The sequence below is a fragment of the Acomys minous genome (assembly GCF_964271855.1).
Source record: "Acomys minous genome assembly, chromosome: 2".
NCBI classification, from domain to species: domain Eukaryota; kingdom Metazoa; phylum Chordata; class Mammalia; order Rodentia; family Muridae; genus Acomys; species Acomys minous.
The window spans coordinates 47,131,497-47,145,230 of record NC_140484.1 but is presented as its reverse complement, the minus strand read 5'-3'; the positions used below and the strand labels follow the sequence as shown (position 1 = coordinate 47,145,230).

At 41.5% G+C, this 13,734-nt stretch overlaps 1 protein-coding gene across 1 annotated transcript; it reads right to left on the bottom strand.

The window, feature by feature from the left end:
• Nucleotides 1-6,056: 6,056 nt before the first annotated feature.
• LOC311609525 (membrane-spanning 4-domains subfamily A member 12-like) lies at nt 6,057-13,508 on the bottom strand (the record flags this gene model as incomplete). Its single annotated transcript, XM_084802700.1, has 4 exons — nt 6,057-6,087; nt 6,735-6,805; nt 8,943-8,999; nt 13,242-13,508. The coding sequence occupies 4 exons, from the start codon at nt 13,506-13,508 to the stop codon at nt 6,057-6,059; spliced, it is 426 nt and encodes a 141-aa protein (XP_084658826.1).
• Nucleotides 13,509-13,734: the final 226 nt, after the last annotated feature.

Genomic DNA, 13,734 nt, shown 5'->3' with positions numbered 1-13,734 from the left:
CAGTCATGGTCTGACCAGCAGTATGACTTACTTGTAACCTTTGTCAGCTAAAACATTTATTCAAGTAGGTCGCATTTTTAATTTATCTTGAATTGGTTCCCAGGATTCTAAAGATACTAAGAGAGAATATACTGAAACCACCATGCCTTCTATAGTATCCTTTATATCATTGTGCAAGTGTGTGTGTGTGTGTGTGTGTGTGTGTGTGTGTGTGTGTGTGATTATCAGGGTCCTGTTGAGTGTCAGCCTTGATAAGATTAAATTAAGATTCATTTTACAGATACACAAGAAAAAACAGGTATTTTTGCCTGTGTAAAAACTGGGGGCTTATCATTAAGATAGCAGGAGTAAAACTATCTAGATTAGGATTGTGCCGTGTGGGTGCAGTGCTCACAGATGCCAGAAGAGGGTGTCTGATCCACCGAAACTGGTTATGGACAGTTGTGAGCCACCATGTAGGTGCTGGGAATCCAACCCAGATCCTCTCTGTAAGAGCAGCAAGTGCTCTTAATCTCTGAGCTAACTCTTCAGCCCCACCTGGCTTCATTATTTAAAAAACAGTTTATTGACTTCTACCAGCTCAGCCGTGTTCTAGGCACACTCTTTTGCTACCACACTTGTCCCTAGGTAATCACTACACCTACAATTTAGCTTCACATTTCACCACTTCTCTGTTTCCTCCAATTATTCAATAGCACTTCAGAACATGAGATGGACTTCTAAGCTGAGTATCGCTTCATGTGCCCTTTCAGTGCTCAGTGCTACCCACAGCTAGTTTATATTTCTAATTTTACAGACCAGAAAGCTAAGTTGGAGAGTAATACAACAAAGTACACACAGCCAGAACTGGTGTGGAGAACCATCCCTGGACCGTGTGATTTCTCAACAGTGTTCTTTACACATCCCATGACTGCCACAAGCCAAAGCTTTTCTTAGGGATGGCTTGGAGGAAATAAGGAACGAAGAGTGTGAGTTCTGGAACTCCGTTTAGGTTGCTGGAGTAAGCCTCTCAGCTCCAGTGCCTACAAACTAGATGATTGTGGAGAAGACCCTTAACTTTCCCAAATCTCTTATCTTCAAACATGGGGGGGAAAACCCCAATGATGCCTGCATCACAGGAATGAAAAAAAAAAAGCCAAAATAAAATGAACAGTATGCAGCAGTCAACATATTGCCCTAAGACTGTAGATGCCAAAAGGGAGGAAAAAAATAATTTGTAAACCAGTAGTTAGCATTTCATTACAGAATAGTATTTAAATGGTGTAGAAACTGCAAGAAAACTCAACACATTTACCACACACACATACACATATATAAATATATTTTAAACACACATCTATATGTTCATTTTATATAGTGGCATTTGGCCATAAAGTAGTAGTAGTGCAATATATTAAGGCAACTAAATGAGCAAATGAACACTTTCTTAAAGTATGCCAGAATTAAAGTAGTAGCAATTATGTAACTTCTATGTTGAGACATATTTCTGTTTAGTCAACTTCTCAGGTATCAGCTCACAGGCACACACTTAGAAAGTTTAGACACATTTAAATGCTTAACCTGATTTTATTGTTTAATATGTTTATGTAATATTTATTTAATATTGCTTTTATATAATACTACATAAAATATAAATTCTATTGTTTATTTAAAAAAATGCTTGTATGTTTAACACCCATCTGATTTTATGTTCCATTGGCAGCCTAACATGTATGTGGTATAAGCTTCCAATGTTGGGGAACCATGTTTGTTTTTCTCAAGCACAAGAAACACTGCCCTCTAGAGTAGGAGCTTAGTAAATACTCTCACAGTGAATGGGTGGCTGTGGCTCCTATTCAGATAGAACTGTGTATGAGAAGTTTGTGTCTCCACCATTGTTTAATTTGCTAGACTAGTTAGCCTTGTTTACCCTACTTTGAAAAAACAGCAAATGCAAATCTTAGGTGTTTGAGACTCAATTTTACTAGCATCTTTTGATGATCCAGTTTAAAGAGAAATTGGTAAGTTGCGGATCGTGAGGCCATTTTGACATCGTAAGGCACTAGTTCTCAACTTTTCTAATGATGTGACCTTTAATATAATTTGTCATGTTGTGACCTTCAACCATAAAATTATTTTTTGTGGCTACTTCATAACTAATTTTTTCTACTGTCATGAATCATAATATAAATATCTGTGTTTTCTTAAGGCCTCTGTGATAGGGGAATTTGACCCCTAGGGTTAAATTTGACCCACAGATTGAGAACCAATGTTCTAAGGTATTTGGGCTGGAGATTCTCAGGAGTGATGATAGCTTTCAGGAAACAAATGTTGGAAACAGTGACATCATGTTGTGCAGTATAACTGCCCCAAAGGAGGGTGAGCTAGGCCTTCCAAAGTTACTATAACTCTGCTGTAGAGAAACAAGCTTTGCCCACTTACTTGTTTTCTAGCTATAAATCTTTGATTGTTTTTGAATAAAGAAAAGTAAATGTTCAAATACCACTTGTGTACAAATTAACTCTCCCTTGGATTAATGTATATTACTTCCCAGATGCAAAATTTCTCATAAACTTCTTCCATGACTGTGGGGCAGGAGAGCTGTGGGACTGGAGGAACCCAGCCTGGAGCAAGAGTCGGGTTAAGGCATGTCCAAAACCCAGAGTTTGGCAGGAGGAGGATCACTGTCCCTCTACCCCAGGCCTGTGTGTCTTGAAGCCCCAACTGTTGCCCCGTTCCCTCCCAGGTCATGTAGCTGGTAGCCAGATTAAATTTCTTCTCCTTTTATAAGGTCCAGAAGCATCTGGAATTCTTCCTTATGCAAACGAGGCATCCACAGTGCCTTGGCTCGGGCCCAAAGGCCCTACCCACCTCCCAAGGGTTTAAGTAGCCTTTGTTTCCCCAATTAAACAAGCTCTCTCACTGAAGCTGTCACCTGAGAGTCTGCTCTCATCTCTGCTCACTCCCACTGAGGTCTCTTTTGGTCCTGGCTGTTCTGCCTTACTTCCCCTCTCAGGATCTGGTTTTGGTCTCAGGCAGATCACACAGGAGATGGAGCCTGAATGACACGGCATTTATTTCTCTGCTCTATCTATCTATCTATCTATCTATCTATCTATCTATCATCTGTCCACCCATATATCTATATTTATACCTATCTAATCTAATCTATGTGTCTATACATAATTATATTTATATGTCTGTTGATCTGTCTATTTACTGATGTTTTACATTTTAAAACTTCAAATACAGATAAGCCTCATCTATATTCAAACTATTTCCCTCTAGCACTATCGTATTTGCTCTTCAACTTTTGTTTGCCACATGTCTCAAGACAAGGTCACACACCTCTCCACCAGAGTTCTGTCATCTTAAAGCCATGTTAATAATGGACCCCACCTTGCTGGGTGGCTATACCGAGCTCACTGACATAGATATGTGTTCAAAATGTGACCAACGCATATAGAGAGTTATTATCATTGTTACCACTAGTAAAGAAAGGAAAGATATAAAATATATAATATGCTTATTTTGAAAGTCAATCTTGCTAAAATTTTTGTTATTTGAAGGAAGTACTACTTTACTAGTTATTTTATATGTCTAGGCATACAATATTTGACCCCTTCCCCTATTCCTCAGCAAAAAGGAGTCCCCCTACCAACTCAACCCAGCACATAAAGTCACATCAGGACTGAGTGCACCTTCTTACCCTGTGGCCTGGAGAGGCAGCCTGGCCAGGAGGAAGTGATTGAAAAGCAGGCAACAGAGTCCTTGTCAGAGATAGCCCCTGTTCCCCTTACCAGGGGACCCACAAAAAAAAAACCAAACTGCTTATTGGCTACATCTGTGTGGGGGACCTAGGACCAGTCCATGCATGGTCCCTGGCTGGCGCTTCAGTCTCCACAAGCTCCCCTGGTTAGTTGGCTCTGTTGGTCTTCTTGCTGCTCAAGGGTCCTCCTATCATCCCTCCCTTCCCTAAGTCTCCAACCAGTGCCTGGCCCAACCTGAGACCCACACCATGGGAGAGAGCCAACCTCTGGCACTATTAATGATACTCTGCTATGCATACAGACGGGAGCTTAGCATAGCTGCCCTCTGAGAGGCTCCACCCAGCAGTGGATCAAAACAGATGCTGAGACTCACAGCCAAAAATAGGGTGAAGCATGGGAAATTTCCCTTCTTATTTACTTCTTTTATGTTGCTGTATTTTTCTGTCTGCTCATTCCATATGTATGTGTTTTCATATGTATGTGTTTTTTCCCTAAGCTGATTTAAAAACAATAAAACTTCAAAAACTTGGCCATTTTCAAGGAACACCATCTCAATTACTCTTCACAGCGTTCACCTCTTAATCCTCATCCAGCTTAGATGCCACACTCCACTACTTGAGTAATATTTTTGACAGTCCCTTAAGGAACAGTTTCTTGTTCCTTGGTTATTGTATATTTATTATAAAATTTGGGGATTTTTTTTGACATATTAGCACTTGAGTACAATGGTGTTCTGACTACTCAACCCTCATCCTCCCTTGGCTCCCTCCCACATTCATCAACCCTACCTCTTTCCCACACGTCCCTTTCCATATCTATGTGTTTCTGTTTTGTTCTGAGACCCAGTGAGCCTTTTAGCCAGAGCCACCTGCTTGACCATGGGCTTGGAACTCTCCATTGGAGCCTGGTATGCTTACCAGTATTTACTCAACTGATGGCAGTGACTCCCCATTTCCAAAAATTCTTAAGTGGTCACTAGTCCAGTGGAGAGGGAGGCGGCCACGGAGCACTGAGTCCCTTCCCCATCCATGGCTGGCTGTTGATAGGCCTATTCTTACAGAGGGGTATAAATGCCTTGCTTCTGGCTGAGTCCTCTGCTATTTTATCATACTGTATAAAGAATCTCTTATTAGTAGATGGCATCAAATAGAAACTTTTTCGGTACCCACATCTTACTACCCAAGCCCAGCTGTTTGAAATGCAAATCTGTGCTTTCATCTCTCAAAAACACCCTCAGTGGTGGAGCCTGGCAATCTTCTCTTTATATGCCAATTTATTCTTTACTTTCATGACTTTTAAACCTTACTTAGCCTAAGTTCAATAATCTGGTTCTATCCCTGCCCTCAGTCTTGGGACTGACTTCACATTTCTGACAAAGATAACAGAAGCCATCTTGTGGGAAGCCTCCTTGATGCCACTTCCTATAGCTACCTTCAGCAACTGAATTTTACTCTTCCATTCTGCTGTGCACGTAGAGAAGACCTTTGTGGTCATTTACCACCTCTGACCCTATATTCTTTCTGCCTTCTCTTCCAAAACGGTCCCTGAACCTTTGGTGGAGGGGATGTGGTACATATGTTCCATTTATGGCTGAACATTCTGCATTCCCTTGTTCTTTGTACTTTAACTGGCTTATGTTCCCCTCGACATTTTATTGTGGAAAAGATATTGTGAATCGAAGGCTTCTAATGCTCAGAGCATTGCAGAGTCAGTTCTCAGCCCACTGTCCTTCCTGTTTGACAGGGGCAGTGATGGGAATCGGAAAGAAGCACCAGGTGAAGACCCAGTGATTGACAGCAATGAGCCCTCGAACGAATTCCCAACACAGGCGCTAAATAGATTTGCAGGCACCATAGACAGCAAAACAACAGCTGCATAGGAACTTTTTTTTAGGAAAGGTTTACTCCATGAAATTGTACCAGTGATTTGTCATGCTTGTTACTGCCTAGGAGCATAAGCTGTCATACGCGGGAGGAGCTGGGGAAGACTCCTGCATCAAGGGGTTGGCTGCACACACAGTTGGAGCAACCAAAACAGACTAGAAAGGGCAAGAAGAAAGCCAAGCAGAATTGTTAGCACAACCCATTCATTCACTTCTTTCTGTTCCAGCAGGGTGGCGGGAGAGCTCAGTGGTCAGCCCATAGTAGGGTTTGGCAGACACGTGAGCTTGCTCTTCTCCATCATGTATCCAGATTTTTTTTTTAAACAAAGAAGACACTCATCTTACCCTGTTGCCATGGAAGATGGTTTGGTTAGCAAAGTGGCCTGTGGCCCACGCTATGCTGAATTCCAACAAGGAAAATATTGCTAGGACACCTGTAATTCTTCTCCCAGTAAGCTGAAAGCAGAAATGCATAGAACGTTAGGCTGAACAGGAGGGTCTCCTGTGGATTTCAGAAACGTCCTGATTCATGGAAAATGCTGTCTAGCTTATGTTCAACGCATTCTGTGAGTGACTTTTCTTTATAACAGCAAGAAGACTGTTGCCAAGAAGGAAAACAAAAGCTTATTTTCTGATATTCCTAAATAGTCTATTTGTTGAAAGAAAAAGTTTTAAAGAAAAATGAAACAAAATTTGTTTATCTCTAAAATAAGCATTGATGATAACAGAGAAATAATCAGGAATTGATGGTATACAAACAGACAAGCTTTCTCTCTGTTTTCATTAAAAAAAAAAAAGCCACTTATAACTTGGCGACCTTATTTATGCAGAGTTTCAAAATGCTGAAAAAGAAATTTCGAGTATATTTTGGAGCTGCCAAGACCTATCCATCGTTCCTGTGATGGCCACAGGGTGACCTTTTTGACTTCATCTCTCTGCAAATGTAATGTTCTCACTTTGTGTCTTAGCAATCACATTCCTAGGACTAGGGCTGGAAACGGAGAGGATTTCCTCAACAGAGCTGCTGAATACTTAAACAGGAGACAACAAAGGATGCACTCACAGTGAGAGAACAGTCATGTGGTCGATGGCAGGATACTTACCACCATGGATGTTCAGATCGCACAAAGGCAAAGATAGCACTAACAATGTTTATCATCTGGGTGCTTTTCATCTAACGGAGGCAATAAGAACAGTAAATCATGGAGAAGACAGATGAATTTAAAGGGATGGTTAGTCTATCCGATTTAATGGTTCTTAATCTTTGGCATCTTGTTTTAGTTTTTAAAAATTAATTAACTAGTTAATTTTTATTTATTTTTAATTTATATGTATTTGTGCATGTATGTCTGTGTGAGGTTGTCAGATCTTCAACTATAGACAGTTGTGAGCTGCCATGTGGGTGCTGGGAATTGAACCTACATCCTCTAGAAAAGCATTCTGACGCTCTTAACCACTGAGCCATCTCTCCAGCCCCATCTTGTTTTAGTTTTAATTGTGCTGAGGATTGAAGTCAAGGTCCGATGCACCCTAGGCTAGTGCTGTACCACTGACCTATATCCCCAGCATGAGACAATATTTGAAGTTGATACAATGTCTTTCTTCTGTCCTTCTGAGTAGTTGTGACAATTACTCTGTATCCTAGGTGTCAGTTTCCCCTAAGAAGCTGTAAATATTGTAACTGGCAGGAATATAATAAACATATAAATATAATTTGAAGGAGAAGTTCACCTGTCACATTTATGTAGCAGCTTTGTTTACAGTAACAGCTCTACTATACAGATGGACAATGTGCAGAGAGCGAGTGACTTTGGAACACTCAGTCCCACATGGGCTATCTTCACCAACCTCTTCTCAAGGCTCAGGGATCTATGGGGAAGATTTTATTTGTCCTTCCTCCCTCCCTCCCTCCCTCCTTCCCTCCCTCTCTCCCTCCCTCTCCCCCCTGAGAAAGAACACAAAGTTGGGTGGGTAGGTAGGTTGTGAAGATCTGGGAGGAGTTGGAGGAAGGGAGAGAATATACTCAAAATACATTGTATGAAAAAAATTAAAGTAAAAAAAAAAACCCACTCTGTAAAAACAAACAAGATTTTTTTTGAGATTTAGTTAATTTTATTTTTATCTGGATGTTTTGCTTGCATGCACTTCTGTGTACCATGAGCATGCAGTGCCCAAAGAAGGCAGTGGAGAGCTCTGGATCCCCCGGAACAGAGATCACGAGTCACTGTGTTAGTGCTGGGAATGAAACCCAGGTCCCTTAGAAGAGCACTCAAGTCAGCGCTCTTAACTGCTGAGCTCTCTCCAGCTGCAAGAACAAAATGTCATTATTCTGTGATAGGGACTTTGTTGTATATTCAAAATGATGCCACTTTTTACTCTTACAGCCACCACACATGAGATGGTCCTAGTACCTGACCTTATGCGTTCCTACCCAGTTGTATCACCCCCAAAGACAGAATCTCTTTCTACACAACCTCTGAAGGGCTGAATCTATACAGAGAAGGATGCTTGATTTGTTTTTGGATTACAGTAGATGTGTCTAATCAGGGCTAGGCTGAGTTTAACTCTAGCACGATCTGCTATTTTATCTGGAGAACATGGAAAATATGATTCCGTGCTCCCATCTCCCCCTTCTTTGTTCTTGTGCATAACCCTATATAGTTTTGAAACCGTTTCTGAAATGGTTTAGGAAAAAAAATGTCTTTTTCTTGATTTGCCATTAAACCAGGGGATTGCAACAAGGGGCGTGCTGTGGCTGGGAGGATTGAACCTCAGTCTCTGTGATCATTTCTGTGGGCTCTTTTCATGAGAGCATTTCAACTAGATGCTCTTAGTGGTGATTTAAAGAACTGACAACAGAGGTGATCTACATAAGACTAGGGGTTACACACCAGAGAAAAGTGAAAGTAGATGAAAGAGCTGAGAGATGGCAGTGAACACCCAGGACTTTGTTATTGAAGTGGTGTGTAGGTGCTTTTTGACTCCTAGCATCTGCCTTGGTTTTACCCGAATGCCCTGTGACCCAACAGAACCAGGGAGTCATCAGTTAAAGCCGAAACACTTTACCAATCCCTTCTTTTGTGCTTTCAGGAGCCTGAATGTGGTGCCCAGTGTTTGCTGATAGCAAACTGAGCCCTCCAGCTCCACTCCGCTTCTCCAGTGCAGCAACCACCCAGCAGGGGGCAGAAAGCTCTTTTGAGAATGAGCTTCCACCCATACTATGTGAATCTATGATTTCCGTTTTTCCTTGCAAGTAAATCAAACCAATCCGTAAAAGGATTTAAAAAGTAGGAATACGTTTTTAAACTTACCAGACAGCGAGAGAATTCCCTGAATGCTGATATGGAGAGTGAGCCAGAAGCAATGACCTAGAGAAGGAGCCAAAGCCGTGTATGGCAGGTTTTCTTTAAACAAGAGGTTGGTCTGGTTGTGTTTGTTTGGTTTTCCTCGCATACAGCTCAGTGGTTTTGTTGTTGTTGCTTTTTCAATTAACTCTTGGGGATACATAGATTATTTCCCACCCTCATTCTCTGTCCTGTAAAGAACTCCTGTTATAAGTGACTCCGAGTTTCTTTGGATGACTGAGCCTCCCCAACCCCATCTTGTCATTGGTCTATTGACGTCATGTTTCAGATCATCCCCTTTCAAGACTCTCCATCCAACACGTTGCTCCTTGACCTGCACATGCGTTAGGAATGAGTTTCAGCTACAGTGGAGTCGAGGCTGAAGTGGGGAATGACACGCCCCCTTCCTTCTACTCAGTCAGAGCCATTATTTCTCAAAACTCTCTAGCCCTTCCGCGTAGCACTTTTCAAGAACCGAGCTGTGAGCAGGCTGGGGACACCCATACTGCACAGGGAGAGGTGTCCTAGCAGTCTACTCACAGAGATTCCACCCCAGAATGGATGTCCACCAACAAAAACAGTAGAGGAAAATGCCGAAGACGTATAGCAAGATGCTCTCTGCAACATCTCTAAAGCCAGTATGCATCAATCCAATTATGATTTGGAGTCCCTGAAGAAGAAAGCCAAGAGGTATTTTAAAATCACTCCTTCATTTCTAGCCTGTGAAACTTTATGACCACAGTCACTCCTGTTTATTTACTGTCCATTTTGCCAGGATCCATTCCCCCAAACAGTGAACATGGTGATGTTTACTGAAACAACTGGGGAGGAACGGCTTCTGGTAAAACCCTTGTTTGAGGAATCAGTAAGATTCCTCATTGGATAAGCAGATTTGTTGTCTAGTCTGATGACCAGAGTGTGATACCTAGACCCCATGTGGTGGAAAGAATTGGGTCTTTCAAATTGCCCTCTGATCTCCAGGTATGTGTGTATGCATGCATGAAAGCACACACACACATGCACAAGTACATGCATATATATGTTCAAACATGTAATAAACATTTTAATGAAATCTTGTTTGATTTCTGAATGGTCTACAAAGAAGTCTTTATTACATATGACTACTTAAGCATCTCTCGGTATCACCTGTGAGCCTCTTAGTTTGTAAAGAATGCTGTGACTAGGGTGGCAGTAGCTGTCTTGCACAAGTGCATCAGTTCCCTGGCCAGGCAATGCTAGTCACGAGAAATGGAATCCATGGAGACAAAGTCAATCTTAGAGTATTAATAATATGCCTGACAATGCTCTAAGCATCTTGTAGGTATTATTTCCTGTCACTGTGCCAACAACTAGGTGGAGACACAAAGCCATAAGAAAACAAGTGCCCAAGGGCACACAGTCATGAAGGGGCCGATGTCCAGAACGCATTGCAGCAGACTGACTCCAAAACTCATCTGCCCTTTCAGACTCAACTTGGTTCCACCCATTCTGAATTGTCTTGGTTATTAGACTAGTCAAATTTATTTATTTTTTCCTTGTAAAATTCTCTTGCGTTTCTCACCCATAATATGTAAAACATTTGGTCATGTGATGGTATTAGGGAATGTGTTTTTCTTACATATACTCACTGTAATTATTCACTTAAAGAAAAATAGAATGTAACCACATTAGGATTTTTGTACTGCTTGCAAGATCATGCTGGGATAGAAATAATAAAGGTAGGTTAGAATCTTTTTCCATCCACGAAGATGTCTATATGTATATATTTGAGTACGGCTGGAGCTTGCTCCTTGGAGCTTTGTTCCATGTATGTGTGTATGTATGTGTCTGTGTATGTATGTATGTATGTATGTATGTATGTATGTATGTATGTGTGAAGTTAGGAAATCTTGGAACCTGTCTGCTGGAGTCTGTCTTACTTTGTCATCTAGGATGTGTGTGTGTGTGTGTGTGTGTGTGTGTGTGTGTGTGTATGGTCTTTCTTTTTCTCCTTCTTTTTTAGACACTAGCTACAATCAGTAGCTGTCCCCTCCAGGAGCCCCCAGCTCTGGCCCTCAGCCAGTAGCAATGAGTTCTGGCCCCCACTTGCCACCATCAGTGGGAGCTCCTGTTGGTGACAATCAGTTCCGGCCTGGAGAATTGAGCCTTTTACCCTCAGAGAAAGTCCACTGGGTGATCAGCCTGCCACCTATCTATTCCCCGCCTCAGTTTACCTAGTGATTTTAAAGATGACTTTGACAAAAGACATACCCACAGGGCAACACAATGCAGACAATCCTTCACTGAATCTCTCTTTGCAGGTATTTCTAAATTCTGCCAAGCTGAAATTAATGCTAACCATTGAGGTGGTTTTGAGTGGAAGGGATGAATATTCTACCTCCATCATCTGTGGCCCCAGAGTATTGTGATAACTTGGGGTGTAGTTTCCTAATCTTCATGGAGAAGACCCAGCTTCTGCCAACTGTGGGGGTTTTTTTTCTTCAAAGCAAAACTTCACCTTTTCTTTAAATGTATTTTGATTGCATATGTCTTTTCTACCAGGAAGAATCCTCCAAATGGATCCTTGTTCCACACAGTAAAAACCAAAGCTTTCTGCTTCCGAGGTTTGGCAGGTATGCTCTCCACATCCCCTCTGGCCTCCTTCCAACTGTTCTTTCCTTTGAGCATTCTGCTCGCCTTCCTTGACCTTCTCCTAAACACGTCACACACATTATCATCTGGATATCTTACATCGGTCATTTTCTCTTGCTCTGGTATTTGTATAGCTCACTCTGGACGTCATGCATTTGTAATGCCCATCTTGATCAGCTTCAAGTTGATACCCATTCACTGCCTGCTTCTTTTTCCCCATTTTATACTCTGTATATTACTTAAATTTTAACTTAGCATATAAAGTATTAGGATTCATTGTAACATTTGCAAATGAAATAATTATTATATTCTTTCTCTTGTCTTCTCATTTACTTCCCTGCTCCCTCCTCATACCCTCCCTTTCCCAGAAACCTCTTTTCTGTTTAAGTGTTACATGTTACACATGTTACAAGTGTCCTATTGCCCATCCCCTTTCCTCAACATACCTTTTTCTTTTCTTGTGATCTCCTTTCTAGTTTCATAGCGTGTACTCACATTTACCCACACCCACCCGTATACACACATATATGGTAAAAGATACGATGTGTATGAGAGAGAACACAAGACTTTTGCCTTAGTCTGGGAAGTATCTTAGATACTGGGACTATACAGATAGCTATATATTATTTTTTTCCACCTTCCAACACATTCTCTAGTTGGCATCCTTATCATGTGTACAGCGTTATTTCTCCAGCTAGGCCATGGATCCCTGAAGGCAGAGACTGTGTGTGCCTTGTGCTCCTAGATATTTTCAGCCACTGTGTGGGGTTGTCTTTGTGAGCTGTAAGTTTGCAGAGAACGTGTTCCACTTGGCAAGGGAAGATCCAAGGAGCCACCCTCCCATTGTAGGTTGGCTGCTGGAGTGGAGGGTGGGGTACTGTTCATTTGTACTTGCCTGCAACGCTGTGACTTGACTAGACTACCCAAACCACTGGTTGGCAAAAGGGCTAGAAGAATCCTGACACATAGTGAGAATCTATTATCTACTGAATCCTGGAGCTTTACACAGGAAGAGACATGACATATTTGATGGGACTGTGTGGAGAGGCATGGAGAAAGTTTAACAAATGATGGTCAGTTCTGTCTAAGCATGTTGAGTCTTTACTACAAGCCAGGGATGCTTTACAATGCTTAGATAAACAAGATTGTGGGTGACCAGTTCAAATAAAAATTTTTTAAAAAGCAAAGCAACAAAGATATAACATTTCCAAGGGTTTTCACATCCTGCTTTCCCCAGACTGTTTGTTAGTAGTTCCATTCCTTTCAGAACAGTTATCAATGATCCCTTTAAAGTCAGTTTGTCTTTATAGAAATGGAGATATATTTCTATCTATTAGGCTGCCTAAGAAGACTTTTGCAGCAGTGGGATCAAGCTAGAAGGTGTCATGTCACCATTACTGGATCTTCATGCTAAGGAGAGCCTTCTGTGAACTGCTCGACTCATGACTGTATCTAAAATAAATTAACTCAGGGTAGCTCATACACAGACTGGTCATCTATTCATGAGAGAGACACAGTTATCAGAATAGTCTTCAGATGCTTTGCTCAGTGGACGATGATAATGATGTACTATTTATAAACAACAGATGCATGGTAACCTTGAAAATGCAACATTAAAAGTCTAGTGGCAAATACATTCGCCCCAAGTGCTATTGCTACATCTTTAAAGTCGGGTGTTGTTCCTGGAGCTGGATTTACTGTTGGCATGCTTTCTCGACCCAATTGATTGGTAGGGAATATTCCTGGAGATGCAGTGAAGGAAAGTTGCCCTGTCTGTACTTGGTTTCCTATGTTAAAAAAACCTAGAGGTTGTTGAGGATGAAGATCCATGGAACTCATTGGTGGGAAAGGATTGGGAATGGTGCCATGCATTCCAGGGTAGGTAGTGGTCTGGGAAGACATCAGTATGTCCGACGCAGCACAAAACATACAAAAGTAATGCATTTACCAAGAAAAGAAATTAGAGGACGTCTTGTCAAGTGCTAATTTTCCATACAAATTAGAGAGGGCAAGTGAACAGATATTGGCTAGTGACAAGCACTAGAAATATGATGCTCATTTGACCTTGGAATCCCATAAAGAAGTAAAGGAGGCAATGATGGGAATACATTTAGTTTTCAGTTCTTCA